At 38.5% G+C, this 14,111-nt stretch overlaps 1 protein-coding gene across 1 annotated transcript in view; it reads left to right on the top strand.

Annotated features, from left to right (window-relative positions):
- LOC111862764 (bestrophin-2) overlaps positions 1-9,648 on the top strand; it is a 62,069-nt gene extending 52,421 nt beyond the window's left edge. Inside the window, exons 5-9 of the mRNA XM_023848422.2 lie at positions 50-184; positions 2,752-2,859; positions 3,955-4,179; positions 7,280-7,517; positions 8,687-9,648. Of these exons, the coding sequence (XP_023704190.1) occupies positions 50-184; positions 2,752-2,859; positions 3,955-4,179; positions 7,280-7,517; positions 8,687-9,405 (1,425 nt within the window). The 3' untranslated portion in view covers positions 9,406-9,648. The remainder of the gene's footprint in view (positions 1-49; positions 185-2,751; positions 2,860-3,954; positions 4,180-7,279; positions 7,518-8,686) is intronic.
- The last annotated feature ends 4,463 nt before the right edge of the window (positions 9,649-14,111 follow it).

The following is a 14,111-nucleotide window of genomic DNA, read 5'->3' as shown; positions in this document are numbered from 1 at the left end:
CTGCACATCGATTATTCACAGAACTAGCATTGCATTGTTTGTTTTCCAGGTGGTCACACTGGCTGTGTACTCATATTTCATAACATGCATCATGGGACGGCAGTGGGTAGAGGGCGTAGATGAAAATTTGCAGAAATATAGAAACGCAGTTGATCTGTACTTCCCCATCTTTACAACATTACAGGTAAAAATTATTCTAACTCTGTAGGCCTACTACATAATGGGGTGCAGGGAGCTCCCAATATCTGTATTTGTGGATGAGGATATTGTACCCTGAAGTCAAGGAGAACTTATGTAAGAGTTAGTGGATAGTCAAACATGAGTAAACTAGTTTTNGACGACTTTATTCATTGTCATCGCCGTGAAAACCTCAAAACTTACATATTTTTATATTGTGTTTCATTTTTATCTTCTTCCTTCTTTGTTTCTTCTTAATGTGGGTCATCTAGCAATCAAGCCTCTCCATCTGTCTGTTTCTTAAAATTTTTTCTGGTCCTTAGTTTCCTTCCATATTCTTCCTTCCTTCTGTGTGACATCTTTCTTAACTTCTTGTTCTCATACTGATCTTGGGTCTTCCTCTTTGGCATTTTCCTTCAGTTTCAAGTTCAGAACCTTCTGTGGGATTCTTTCTTCATTCTTACTATGCCCCCATGCTATCTTATTCTGTTCTTTATTAGTTTGTCTTCCAAGATATCTTTCTTTAAAATCTGTCTTAATTAACTTTTTTTCCATATTTTGTTCATGTGACCTGTAAAAGTGGAATGACTAATGGATAGGTTATATCTTTCCATCTGTTATTTACTATTTGCGGTGCTCTCATTTGGTGTTTTTCAATTATATTTCATAGAGAGAATTCTCGGTAAAATGCAGTGAACATCTTGGAATGAATTTCATTTGTACTCTTGGACTCTGAATGAAATGACAAGACTTGGCACAGACATGTTCAAATGATGTCTAGTGGCAGAAGCCTATCAATTGTTTTATATTGCTATTCAAAGTGGTAATGGAGCAGGGAGGCGTGAAGCAGAACAACAGTGTGTCATGAAGTTTTTTGTTAATGAGGGAGTTTCCAGTTTCGTAATTCTTTGAGAGCTCTATGGAGTGATTAATAATAGTGTTTTTATCTTCTGTGTTGCTTGAACAAATTATCCAGAACTGATGCCTTGCACATTGCTGTCACTGATGCAAATATTTGTGATGCCAGACCTTATATGCTGTAATGGATGAATCTCTAGAAAATAGGCTGAGATGTACTGTAACAGCCTTTTCAGTGTGCAGACTTGGCTTCCAGTGATTTTCATCTCTTTTTGGCTTAGGGCAAAGTGAATGGGAGGCCTTAAGTTGGAACATGACATTCAAGTCCAGCAGCATAATCCATTATGTTTCTTGTGAAGGCTTCAAAAACTTATATCCAGTTGCATTTACAAAGCTCCTACAGTGATGATTGAGTGTCATGATTCGGTTAATATGGTTGACACAAATACCCCACTGCTGGTGTGTATTAATAAAAACCAATGAAAGAACAATTTATATTGCTATAATGTGTACCATCTCTACTGTTGATCAGCTTTGTCAAAAATAGGCTTATGTCTGCAACATCAATGAAGGATGTGACACCACAAAAAATACGTTTGGAAACTATGGTGAAGTCTGTATGGGTAAACATTTGTCTGATAAATTTCCTGTCAAGAATGATGTAAGACAAGGATATGCTTTATTGCCACTACTTTTCAACTTTGCTTTAGAATTTACCATTAGGAAGGTCCAGGAAAACCAGGTGGGATTGAAATTAAATGGGACACATCAGTTGTTGGTCTATGCTGATGATGTGAATCTACTGAGTAATAATATACCGTAGGTACCATAAAGAAAAACACACAAACTTTAATTAACACTAGTAAGGAGGTTGGTCTAGAAGTAAACACAGAGAAAACTAAGTATATGTTGCTGCCTCATCACCAAAATGCAGGGCAAAATCGTGACATGAAGATAGGTAACAGATGCTTTGAAAATGTGGCACAGTTCAGATATTTGGGAACAATGATAACAAATTAAAACCTGATTCAGGAGGAAATTAAGAGGAGATTGAACTCAGGTAATGCTTGCCATCAGTCAGTCCAGAGCCTGTTGTCTTCTCATCTGTTGCCTAAAAACATAAAAATTAGAATATACAAAACTGTAATTTTGCCTATGGTTCTGTATGGGTGTAAAACTTGGTCTCTGACATTAAGGGAGTAACATAGACTGATGGTGTTTGAGAACAGGGTGTTGAGGAGAATATTTGGACCAAAGAGAGATGAAGTGAAAGGAGGTTGGAGAAAACTGCGTAATGAGGAGCTTCATAACTTGAACTCTTCTCCAAGTATAAGTCAAGGATGATGAGATGGGCAGGGTATGTAGCACCAATGGGGGGAGAAGAGGAATGCATATAGAATATTGGTGGGAAAGCCAGATGGAAAGAGACCACTGGGAAGAACAAGGCGTAGGTGGGTGGACAATATGAAAATGGATCTTTTTGGGTGGGGTGGTATGGACAGGATTTGTCTGGATGATGATAGACACAAATGGAGAGATCTTGTGAACACGGTAATGAGCCTTTAGGTTCCATAAAATGCTGGGAAGTTCTTGAGTAGCTGAACAATTGGCAGCTTCTCAAGAAGGACTCAGCCCCTTGAGTGAGTGTCACCATTGTTATTGTTAAATTTCAATATGTGAAGTTATATATACAAATCTGCTTTGTTTTTTGTTTAGTTCTTCTTCTACATGGGGTGGCTCAAAGTGGCAGAGAGTTTAATCAATCCATTTGGAGAAGATGATGATGATTTTGAAGTGAATTGGCTGGTAGACAGGAACCTGCAGGTAAGTGAGGATGTAAGAAAGGGAGAATGGGATTAGCTACATGTTACTAGCAGTCCAGATGTTACATGTATCTATGCTAGACTCAAAAAGTGATCTCTCAGTTATGCTGGTAAGATCATAATTTGTAACATTTTATGCTTTGTGTCAAGTCATGATACTTATAATCCTGCCACTACCTTATGTATTAGTGTGATGTGTTACATTACCCAGAACATGCAGTTTGGAAAGTTCAAGAGAAATGGGAGAGACTTGAATTGAATGGAACACATGACTGATAATGTTAATTTATTAGCTGAAAACAAAAACAGGATAAAATAAAACAAAGAAGAAACTAAATATCTGTTTGCAACATGAAACCACTATACAGAGAAACAAACTATAAGAATATTTTCACGTGTATCAATGTCTTAAGATGGGTTTTTGATTTCTGTCCTCTCTACAATCAGTTCTTATGCTTACAAGATCACTGTAACTGTTACACATGAAATCACGTCTTCAGCGTCTGTTAACACTTCAGCTATTCAGCCGCCTTCTGAATTCTCTTTGATTGAATTCTCCTCATCTGAACTCTCAAGTGAACTATCCTGGACTTGCTTCAATTCTCTCAACTGCCAATCCTCTCTTCATTCTGCTTCTAGGTATGATTCATGGCTTCTCAGCTACGACCTTTGCTGTCCCCTATAAACTCTCTGCACAGAGCTACAGCAAATACATCACATGCTCACTAAGCACAATTGTGGTATGATGTCATTGCACATGTGCAAGCTGCATGGATACGGAGAAAACACTACTCCAGTATTGTTGGCTGCATGTGTGTTGTGGGCACTGCATAGCAATGGATTTCCATGTCACAGTATATTGGAAATATGTTTGATGTGTCAACATTTGAGCACTTGGAAAGACAGGAACAAAAATTAAAAACAGAATAAAATGATAGGAAAATGAACCCTTAGATTTCCATTTTTAAGACATCTCAAAATTTGAATTTAGAGAGAAATCTATGTTTACACGTTATGACGTATGGCTGTTAAACTTCACATTATTAAATAATATTAATAAAGAAACATATGAAGTAGCTGATGTTACATGTTTCAGGTGTCTTATCTGATTGTGGATGAAATGCATCATGAACACCCAGAACTGATCAAGGACCAGTACTGGGATGAGGTGTTCCCAGTTCAGTTGCCTTACACAGTTGAAACTGAGCAGTTCCGGGAAGAACATCCTCAGCCATCAACTGCCAACATTGACGTGTCCAAGTCAGCGGCTGAATATGTTATGCCTTCATCAGTCAAAACTGATGATTTGGCTGATCATGCTGTAAGTCTGCAAAAAAATCTGCCAGTCAGCCATACACAGTGAAACTTATTGATAAGACCATCGACTGCAACGCCCATAAGTGGTCTTTTATAGGGGTGGATGGCAGGGTCAGATGGATGAGAATTTGGGTAGCATAATGCAGCAAACACCATACATACATATTCTGTAACAACTGTGCTGCATGAATTTATTGCCTTTAATATTACCCTACATGAATAGCAGGTGCAATAAGTAACTTCAGTCAAGTGTTAGGAATTAAAAAAAAAAACATACATATACATGTACTACATACAAGGTGTATCAGAAAGTTCCTGGACTTTTATTGCTGTAACTGCCTCGGTGAAAGAAGATGAGGGGGGAGGCCAAGGTCATGCAACCACAAGCCTTTTGCATCAGTCTGCCCTGTGACACTGCATTGTGAACACCAATTGTTTTTATATGAGTGCTTTTTCGATTTTGTGTTTTGTTTTGTCTGTTATGGATGGCAAAATCGAGCAACGTGTCTGCATCAAGTTTTGCCTGAAGCTCAGTAAATCTGCTACCAAAACCCTTGAAATGCTTCATGAGGCTTTTGGAGAACATTCTTTAAGCTGGACAGTGGTTTTCAAATGGCATTCATTTTTCAGGGGTGGTCGAGTGTCAGTTGAAGATGATGAACGTTCAGGGCGACCAAGCACCAGCAAAACAACAGAAAATGTTGAAAAAATTGATAACTTATCGACAAAGACAGTAGCCAAAAAATCAATGAGTTTTCAGACACTGTTGGATCAGTTATATAGTTTGCCAGGAAATCTTAACAGAAAATTTGAACATGTGCCGCATTGCCAGGAAGTTTGTTCCCTGACTCTTGACAAATAACCAAAAGCAGTTACACATAAACCTGTGTCTTGAGCTATGAGAGAAGGATAATGAGGACCTAACTTTTATGAGTATCTCTAGGATCGTAACGGGTGACAAAAGTTGTATTTATGGTTATGATCTAGAAACAAAGCAACAATCATCACAGTGGAAGAGCCCACAGTCACCAAGGGCAAAAAGGGCATGGCAAGTCTGGAGTTCAACAGAGAGCATGCTTATTGTTCTTTTTGACGTGAAAGGGATTGTTCAATGTGAATTTATTCCTCCTAACACTAGGGTGAACTCTGACTTTCACTGTGATGTTTTTTGGCACCTGAGAGAAAATGTGCAATGAAAAAGACCAGAACTTTGGTGCAACCACAACTGGCTCCTTCATCATAACAACATGCCTGCCCCCATGTCTCTGGAAACCACAGAGTTTGTGACTAACAACAGCATGGTTTTCACTTCCCCTCCTCCCTAGTCGCCAGATTTAGCCCCCTGTGATTTCGCTTTGTTTCCCAAATTGAACATGAAACTGAAGGGGCGATGTTTTGAAACAGTGTCTGACATCCAAAGGGAATTACAAATGCTACTTGACAGCATTAAATAAAATGACTTCCACAGTGGTTCTGAAGCATGGAAAAACAATGTGATCGCTGTATACGTTCCCAAGGAGACTGTTTTGAAGGAGATGGCAGCCAAAATTGAGTAAATTAATCCAGCATTTCTTCTTTGACCTAGTCTGGGAACTTTCCGATAGATCCTCGTACAATACGCTACTGGTCTGTTGGCTTTAAAAAGTACAAAATTTGTTGATACATCTAGGTTCTTAATTATATCCCACAACTCATTAAATTAAGATATTAAATCATTACTTAACAAACTGATTAAAGTCTTCATGCTGTCTAATGTGTCTGTCATGTCTCTTTAGAAAGTGTTTGGTAAAAACCAGGCATGGTCACTGGTCAAGGACAGAGGTGGTCTCCAAATAGGGTGTTTGTTTTTCTAAAATGGTCTAAAATGTAAGCTATACCACACAGATATGGTCTTCAGATGGGAGTGGTCTTTAGAGAAGTTTTACTGTATAGTGTATCTGCAGTCTGCTCAGGGAAGGAATGGACACACACAGGGGAGTTCAAGCTGTTTCCTTGCCCCCCCACTGCACCCTGTCTACACTGAGCATTTCCTCTCCATTATAACAGCTCAGGCATGTCTTCTTACCTTAGGAGAATGGAATGGTTTACTGCATTATTGATGTTTACTTAATGAAATTTACATGATTTGCCAGTGGAAATTCGTAACATCAGGCCACAGTACAAATGGAAATTTATGAGTGGTGGAAGGCATGTAGAAAGGATGTAGCTACTGGTCTGATGGGCAATGGATAATCTGTGTTCATTCTTTTCCTGACTGAACCTTAAGCACTGCTTCAGAAAAATAGGGAGCTGTGTTGGAATTTGATAACTGATTGAAAGTTATTTTTAGTTAGCAGTTTTAACACGTTTTCAGAGAAATTTCATGCTGTAGCCAAGGACATCTTTCAGTATCATTGAATATTATTTATCAGGTTTTTATATATGAAAAGAATTCAAGGCTTTTTCTGTCACAAGTAAAATGGACAGTATATACAGCATCAGAATTTGTTTCTTCTTATGAACTTATGAAGTGAGGTTTTTACCATGTAATTACATTTACAATACTCTTAGTATGTCCATATAAATATTATAATAAGTAGTGGCATTTTCTTTGCAATGAAAATAGAGAAGGGAATATTATTAACTTTTAGCTGTAATGTGTAAAACCATCCCCTATAAATTTAAGCACAGCTGCATAATTTGTTAGTTTCCACAGTGAAGGATCTTACTTCAGAAATTGATAATCATCCAGCCACTTAAGAAATCGGTTAAGGGGCCAAAAATTTTATTACAATGTTCACGAAGTCTACCATTGGACCATATTCTGAGCAAGTTCAGTCATCTATGTTTCCATACCCAATTTTTTAAAGATTAATTTTGAATTATTTTCTGTCAATGCCTAGGTCTCCCATGTGATCTCTTACATTCAGGTTTCCTAATCAAAACTGCATATACATTTCTCATTTGGTTCATGCCTGGCACTAAATATTGAACATATACAAAGAATACAAGGCCATATAAGAAATTTTGTCACAACCTAGACTAATCACAAACCACAGAGAACATTTATTTAATATGAAGGAAGTTTGTGACAGATGGTAAGTTCAACATTTATTGTCTTGCAGTCTGATGATGCACAGAGTGTAATACAGTTCTCAGCTGGTCCAAAGAGAAGTATAAGTCGTGTGAGCACACGTGACCGCATAGCGTCTGCCGATTCTTCATCCAGTATTAACACAGGTAGTCTGGCCAGCTCACTGCATCGTGTGGGTTCAGTAACATCAGTTCTTCGGCGGTTATTCTCCAGAGAAGGGCCCACAGCTAACACAACTGCGACTCAGACGTCTGTTACTGTAGATGGAGGTGGGTGGTTCAGAACATGTTAAAATGAGTAAAATATTATATTTATAATATTTAAGATGGCTTTGAAGTGTAATGTTTTTTTGTTTATATTGTCACATATAGAGCGGCTGCTAAGCAGTGATTCTGTAAACAGCAACCATTTCTGGGCAATGGCTTGGTTAACGCGTTCCTGTTGTTAGGCAGCAGATTCTTAATAATGCAACAGTTGGACTACAACAATGGAAATGGGTTGTTTTCTATGTGGTCTATGCTGAAATGTTGTAACTGAGAGGTTTGGAGCTTAGTGAGAATAGGCAGTTCCACATGGGAGGCTGCGAAGAGAGGACCTGAGCACGTGAAGCTGAAGAATGTCCACTGTTAGAAGCCATTACCAGGGAATGGCTGCTGAAGACACAGCAGGCTGGAAAAATGCTTAGTCGGTCTTGTGGAAATTAGCAGTGGTACTGTAACTGCTTGTAGTTCCAGGTCGGGTGTATAAGTGGTCAATAAATCGAGCCATCAATCCAAACCCTGTCTATAATCACACACATACTGTGTGACAATATCATCAAATAACTGTATGAAGATTGAAAATGTCATTCAAATTGTTGAAATTAGAGTAATTTCATAATCCCAATGTACTTTTCTTGAACAAGAGTGAAGTTAAGGTGAAGTGTAGTTATTTTCTTTCATTTTAGCAGTATTTCACAAACAGCCTCTAGAACACCATACAGAAGATTTATTAAAGGAGGGCTATAAGTGTAACAATTTTCTGTTGCATGGAAAATGTTGAGCGAGTGTGTTCTTGAAATATCAAGCATTCTATGCCATTAAGACACCAGCTGACTGCCAGTTCATTTTTCTGACTGGTTTTTCTGAGGCTCTCTTATGATTTTGTTGTATTGTTAATGCACATAAGTGAGATATAGTTCTAAGTACTGAATACGTCCCTGGCAATCATAACACATTACTTCCTATCAGAGATTTTGTCTCATGCTTTATCTCTCTGTAACCCATCAAGGGGAATTAATTTTATTTTATTTCATCGATTATGTGTTCATTAAAATCTGTTCTATTGTTCTGGTAAATCAAGTGCTTCTTAAAAGTGGTGTGATAATTTGTTGAAGTAAATTTGCTTATTTATGCTATAAGCCTCATTACTCAGTGTATGGTGTAATATGTTGTTTCAGGAGGTCTTCTGCCAAAACTCCCAACGAGTAACAGCTCAGCCAGTCTACATTCAAAATTTGTGGGTGGTGGAAGCATGAGAATAGCTGATCAGGTCATAGAAGAAGTGGATGAACAATCTACTGTGCAATCCGTAAAGCCACCAGATCAGCGACCAAATGTCAGAACAATCTTCCCTGTACCAATTGGCCCTCCACCTGCCTCTGCACCAGTAGCTGTCCCAAAAGGTTCTTTTCACACAGGACATTTGAACTTCCCACCTCTCTCTTCATCAGCACCTGCATCTGCTGCAATTCCAGTGCCAACATCTCCAGCCCATTCAAATGTGACTTATCCAGAAATACTTTCTCTGAAAAGTGTGCCTGGTTTTAGAAATGATGATGCCTCTGGACTTGGTAGTGCAAGCCAAATAGGATCACAGGACAGTCAAAGTAGCACAACAGTAGCACCCCATGCTGATGGTGATAATGTCAGTATAGGTAGTTCAAGTACAGACAGTACATCAGAGGATGAATTCACAAGGTTGAAGTCTGAGAGACAAAGAGAAAGGAAAGACAGATTCATACAGAGGTTAGTAAGGTCAATTAGTGCCCAGCAAGCTGCAGTAGGAATGGATTATCAAGACAATGAGCAATTACTAATGGACTTGACAGCAAGCTCACGGGCTGGACTTTTACCTGAATCACCAAAGTCTAGTAATTACAATGATGCAAAAGTTTGATAGCCAAAACGGTATAGCCTAGGCATGTGATACTTAAATATTCCAGAAGTTACAGTAAGTCCACAACTTAAGTAAATTCCATGTTTCTCTGCGAATGATATTATTTAACAGATGCACAATACAGCTCATATATTTCAGACATGTCATTTACCAAGTTAATCTTCTGTTTTGGAAATTACATTTATTTCTTCCTGAAGATTTATCTTCTTTTTTTTTTTTCTTGTGGGGTGAGACTGAGTCCACTTGGTGCTTTGGCAACTGTTTGGCCTATTGTACCAGCCCCAGATGATAGATGATTATGACTGTGGAGCAGTCAGTGGAATGTGAATTGGCAGGGGAAACCAAAGTGTTCAGAGAAAACCTGCCCCAGTGCCACTTTGCCCACCTTACTTTTTCTTGTTATTGCATCAGTATTATTTACATTATGGTTGACAGCAGTATATGATTTAGGTCTAACAGTATAAATATCCTGTTGTAGTTCACAAGGGTTAACTTAATGCAGTATTTTTACAACTAATGTTGGCAATATGTCCACTTAATTTGAATCACTGCTGAGCAGAAGTAGGTGATTCTCAGTCTTGAAAACAAGGCACTTGTCTTCGACACATCACATGTGGTAGTGCATAAGAGTAAGATTTATAATTTCTGAAGACATATAATTCAGTTATCATATATTTATGCTTATCTCAATAAGAATAGTAAATTTTTTAAAAGAAACATAGACTTGAAACATTGTCTCAGGCAATCTTGTCTGTCATTGTCAATGATGATTTATGTAACATTGTGGTCTCTGAATTTAACTACTCAGAAGCATGTATTGTGATTACACACCTAGTATCAGGTGGATTTACCATACTTGGACATACCTGGTTCTGAACCATGTATGAGGGTAGGAATAGAAATAACAACAACACTGCTGTACATGCAGAGAATTGTAAAAGGCAAGTTGAATGCACTGTTTGCTGGTGGTGGCATAAATGACAATTATATTGACCAATTAACTCTGCTGCTCATCATTGTGATAAAGAAGCAAACCAGTGAAGTTGGGATGTCATTATTTAGCACTCTGAACTCTGCTCCTGAATAAACATTGAGGTTGCACAAGGGAGTATTGTAAAGGACTGTTCAGGATTAATTCACACAGAGTGATTGAAGATGAAATAACAAGACTTCATAGTGATTTAAAGTGCCAGTTTCTGTGTTGAGATCTGTTGCCAGGCGATGACTAGTGAAGACTGGGAATCCTAGTGCGTGTGCAGCAGCAAATTGTAACTTGTGTGATTAAGAGAACTTGTAACCAAGGTGCTAATAAATGGTGGCATTTGGATTTATTATCAAAGATGCATTCTGATGCCACTTTTAATGGAATTGTATTATGTTGTTTCAGCAGCTTGATGTCCAAATATTTGATATTTTCTTAACTATTTTCTTTGTTTTAAGTAAAATTTCTACTTTCATATTGTTTTCACTACCACTGAAAGACATAAGAGGAAGGCAAGACAGCCAGAAGGAAAGACACCATTGGGAAGACCAAGGCATAGGTGGATGGACAATATTAAAATGGATCTTAGAGAAATAGGATGGAATGGTATGGATTGGATTGATGTGGCTCAGGATAGGGACCAGTGAAGGGCTCTTGTGAACACCGTATTGAACCTTCAGGTGACATAAAATGCTGGGAAGTTCTTGAGTAGCTGCACAATTGGTGGCTTCTCAAGAAGGGCTCAGCTCTGTGAGTGAGAGAGTTACTGTTCGATGCAAGCTCATCAATTTTGTCTTTCAGATATTCCCTATTTTTATTCCTGAAATGCCTGCTGGTTTCACATCTTATATTGGCCAGATTATCCCCACATAACTATTAAAAAATATCCCCATACTTGTTATTTTACCACAACATGAAACCTCTGCTCTTAAATTCTAATGCTTTTCCTGTATTCCCATAACATTCTGCTGTCTGTGATCAATTCTGAAGCTAAAGCTAGTGAACACAGACTGCTGTGAAAGAATTTTGTTTGGATCCTCAAAAACATCAGACCTCCTCGCACAGCCGGTCAGGTTTACAATGAACAGACAAGACATGACAAGACACAATGAGTTAAAGCCAAGTTTCTAATAATCATCCTTGCCAGCAAGATGGGTAGGTAGACACATCTGTATCCCACCAGCTCTACACAAAAAGATATCGGGCTATGTTAGAGTATAAAGCATTTGGAAAAACAACAGATTCAATCACACAGCCACATTATGAGTAACTGTATAGCAATTTTCTGTATGTTCAGAGACAGCAAGCATATACAAGTTTATGCAGTGCAATCAGACACATAACTACAATTAGCCTAACATTTCTTAGCAGTACAGGCTACAACACACCTAAATAAAGTCCACATACGCAAATATAGGTATAGAAATTTGTTGCAATCAGACACATGTTTTCATACAGTCAAAACTTATTGGAAATTGTATTTTACAATTTTGCTGCACTAGTTTAATCACCATGTGGCTGAAGCATATTGTCTATGTGGTGATCTGACCAATGACGTGAAGTTGCACTTACTTGAAATAGGATTTAATCTGCAAGGTAGAAGTTCTGAATCACAAGAACTGTCTTTAGTTATGTTCTGAACTGCTAACTGCTGGGCTATAAACCTTTTCATTTTATGTGCAAAATGGGGCATAAAGTTTTGTTCCAGCATGTTCACAAACACTGTCTTCATAGACCAATTGCTAACCTCTCATGCTTTCAGAAAAGCGCATATTATGATGGAATCAACATTTTTAATAACCTGCCATCTGATCTCAAAGGTCATTTTCATTCTTTTGTGGTAACTTGTAGAGGAGGGTGCAGCAAATGAAGACAGGCCTGAATGGGGGACGGGAATTTGGTGCTTAGCAACACTGTCACAGAGGAATACTGCACATGCTTGTCATAAACCCTGTATAAGGTTGAATTTGTAGGTTGGAAGCATTGTGAAGTTCTCATATTTCGTTTTTTTGCGATTTTCTCATTTAGTTATCTATCATGCCATTCTATTTTATATTTTATTAACCCTTGTGATGGGTCTGATGGTCCTGTGTCATGATTTTTTGGGAGGAATCACGTGACTTTAGTCCTAGGCATACAGACGATTCTGTTATAGGCAGTGACAAAATATCACAAGCCTCTGACAAATTTCACTGCACTCGTGTAACAACACACACATAAAAGATCTATCTTTATAATGAAAGTTACTTATCAATGGGCTTTACATGGACTGGTGATTCACTTTATCCTTGTCTGTGGCAAATGACTTATAAATGCAATTGCTCCAGCAAAATTAAATTGGTTCGGTAGGGCTGGAGATAACACCCAACAGAATTTCCCTACCACATGAATACATGGGAAGGAGTATGGGAGAGGCATACATTCAATTTCTAAACAAAAAAGTGACAGAGAAAGCTCTGTGGAAACACAAGGATAAAAATTGGGATTTCATGGATGAAAAAGTTGCATTGATTGGTACATACTGAAACAGTGGATGTAATCAGATGACATGGTAGGGATTTGGAATTATATGTTAAGAGGCAAAAGATCCAAAGGACAGCACAAATCAAGATGACTTACCCACATGAGTGATGGATGATTAAACAAGCAGGAGAAACTTGTGGACTCAAAATGGAAAACTGTGGGAGTGCATGTATATTTGAAAGTTTCTCATGCATCAGCTCGCTGCTTAATGGAAACTAGACTACAGTCTCGGGAGAGCAGACTGAGGTGGCTTACCCAAGTGGCTGATAGTATTACAAGCAGAGGAACAGTATGGACAGAGGTGCAAGGTTACAAATTGTGGGTAGGCAAACACAGTTGAAGGCTTTTCATCCATACACCCACCCCTCAGTGGAATCAATGCCAGCAGAAGAGACAAAAGGTGGTTTGAAGGAAATTAAATGTTTAGATTGTCCTCAAATCAGCAGAATCATGTGTAAGGTAAAGGTAAATTTGTCCCTGTGCTTAACTGAGTAAGCACTGTGCCATGAAGGCATATGGGGTAGTGGAGGTATAGCTCTACCATTCTTGACTTTGGCATTTGATGGAAGTGAGTGGTCATCTCCATGCCCTGACTGCTTTACTCCTGGGAAAGAGTCCCTGGTACCCACTGGATAGGAGGCTGGGTGGACCCCAGGGTCAGCCTGGACGCTGGAGTAGAGAAAAATACATAATTTATAATGTTGCCCCTGCTGTGAATTAAGCACTGGCTGTTCAGCCAGTAACCTGTCACTATAGTGACTGAGGCATCCTGGCTCTCTAATTATAACAATTATAACAACAACAATAATAATTCAATTCATGTTTATTTATGTGCAAACTTAACAGCATAGAGGCTCTTAATAATAATAGGCAACAATGATGGCAATGATTATGATGATGATGATGATGATGATACAATGTGATTTGAATATTTAGCTATGGAAGTGATCAAGTAACTAACTCTGTGGAGCTGGCTCATTCTGTACAAGCCAGCAGTTGCTCAGCCGCTCAGTTCCCAGAATTTTATCAAATTCATGGCATGTACCTTCCTACTGAGGCATCCAGAGTCAAAAGCATTTCACATGCAAAGGAGTGGTTAAAACTCCCAGGCGATATTGCAGGGTTATAATTTGAAAATGGAATCCAATCCTGTGTATAGAGCCAGGATAGCTCAGTCGGTATAGCAACTGGCTACGGGCTG

This window comes from Cryptotermes secundus, unplaced genomic scaffold (assembly GCF_002891405.2).
Source record: "Cryptotermes secundus unplaced genomic scaffold, Csec_1.0 scaffold5, whole genome shotgun sequence".
Classification (NCBI taxonomy): domain Eukaryota; kingdom Metazoa; phylum Arthropoda; class Insecta; order Blattodea; family Kalotermitidae; genus Cryptotermes; species Cryptotermes secundus.
The sequence above is the reverse complement of the archived record's forward strand: the minus strand, read 5'-3'. Positions and strand labels throughout refer to the sequence as shown.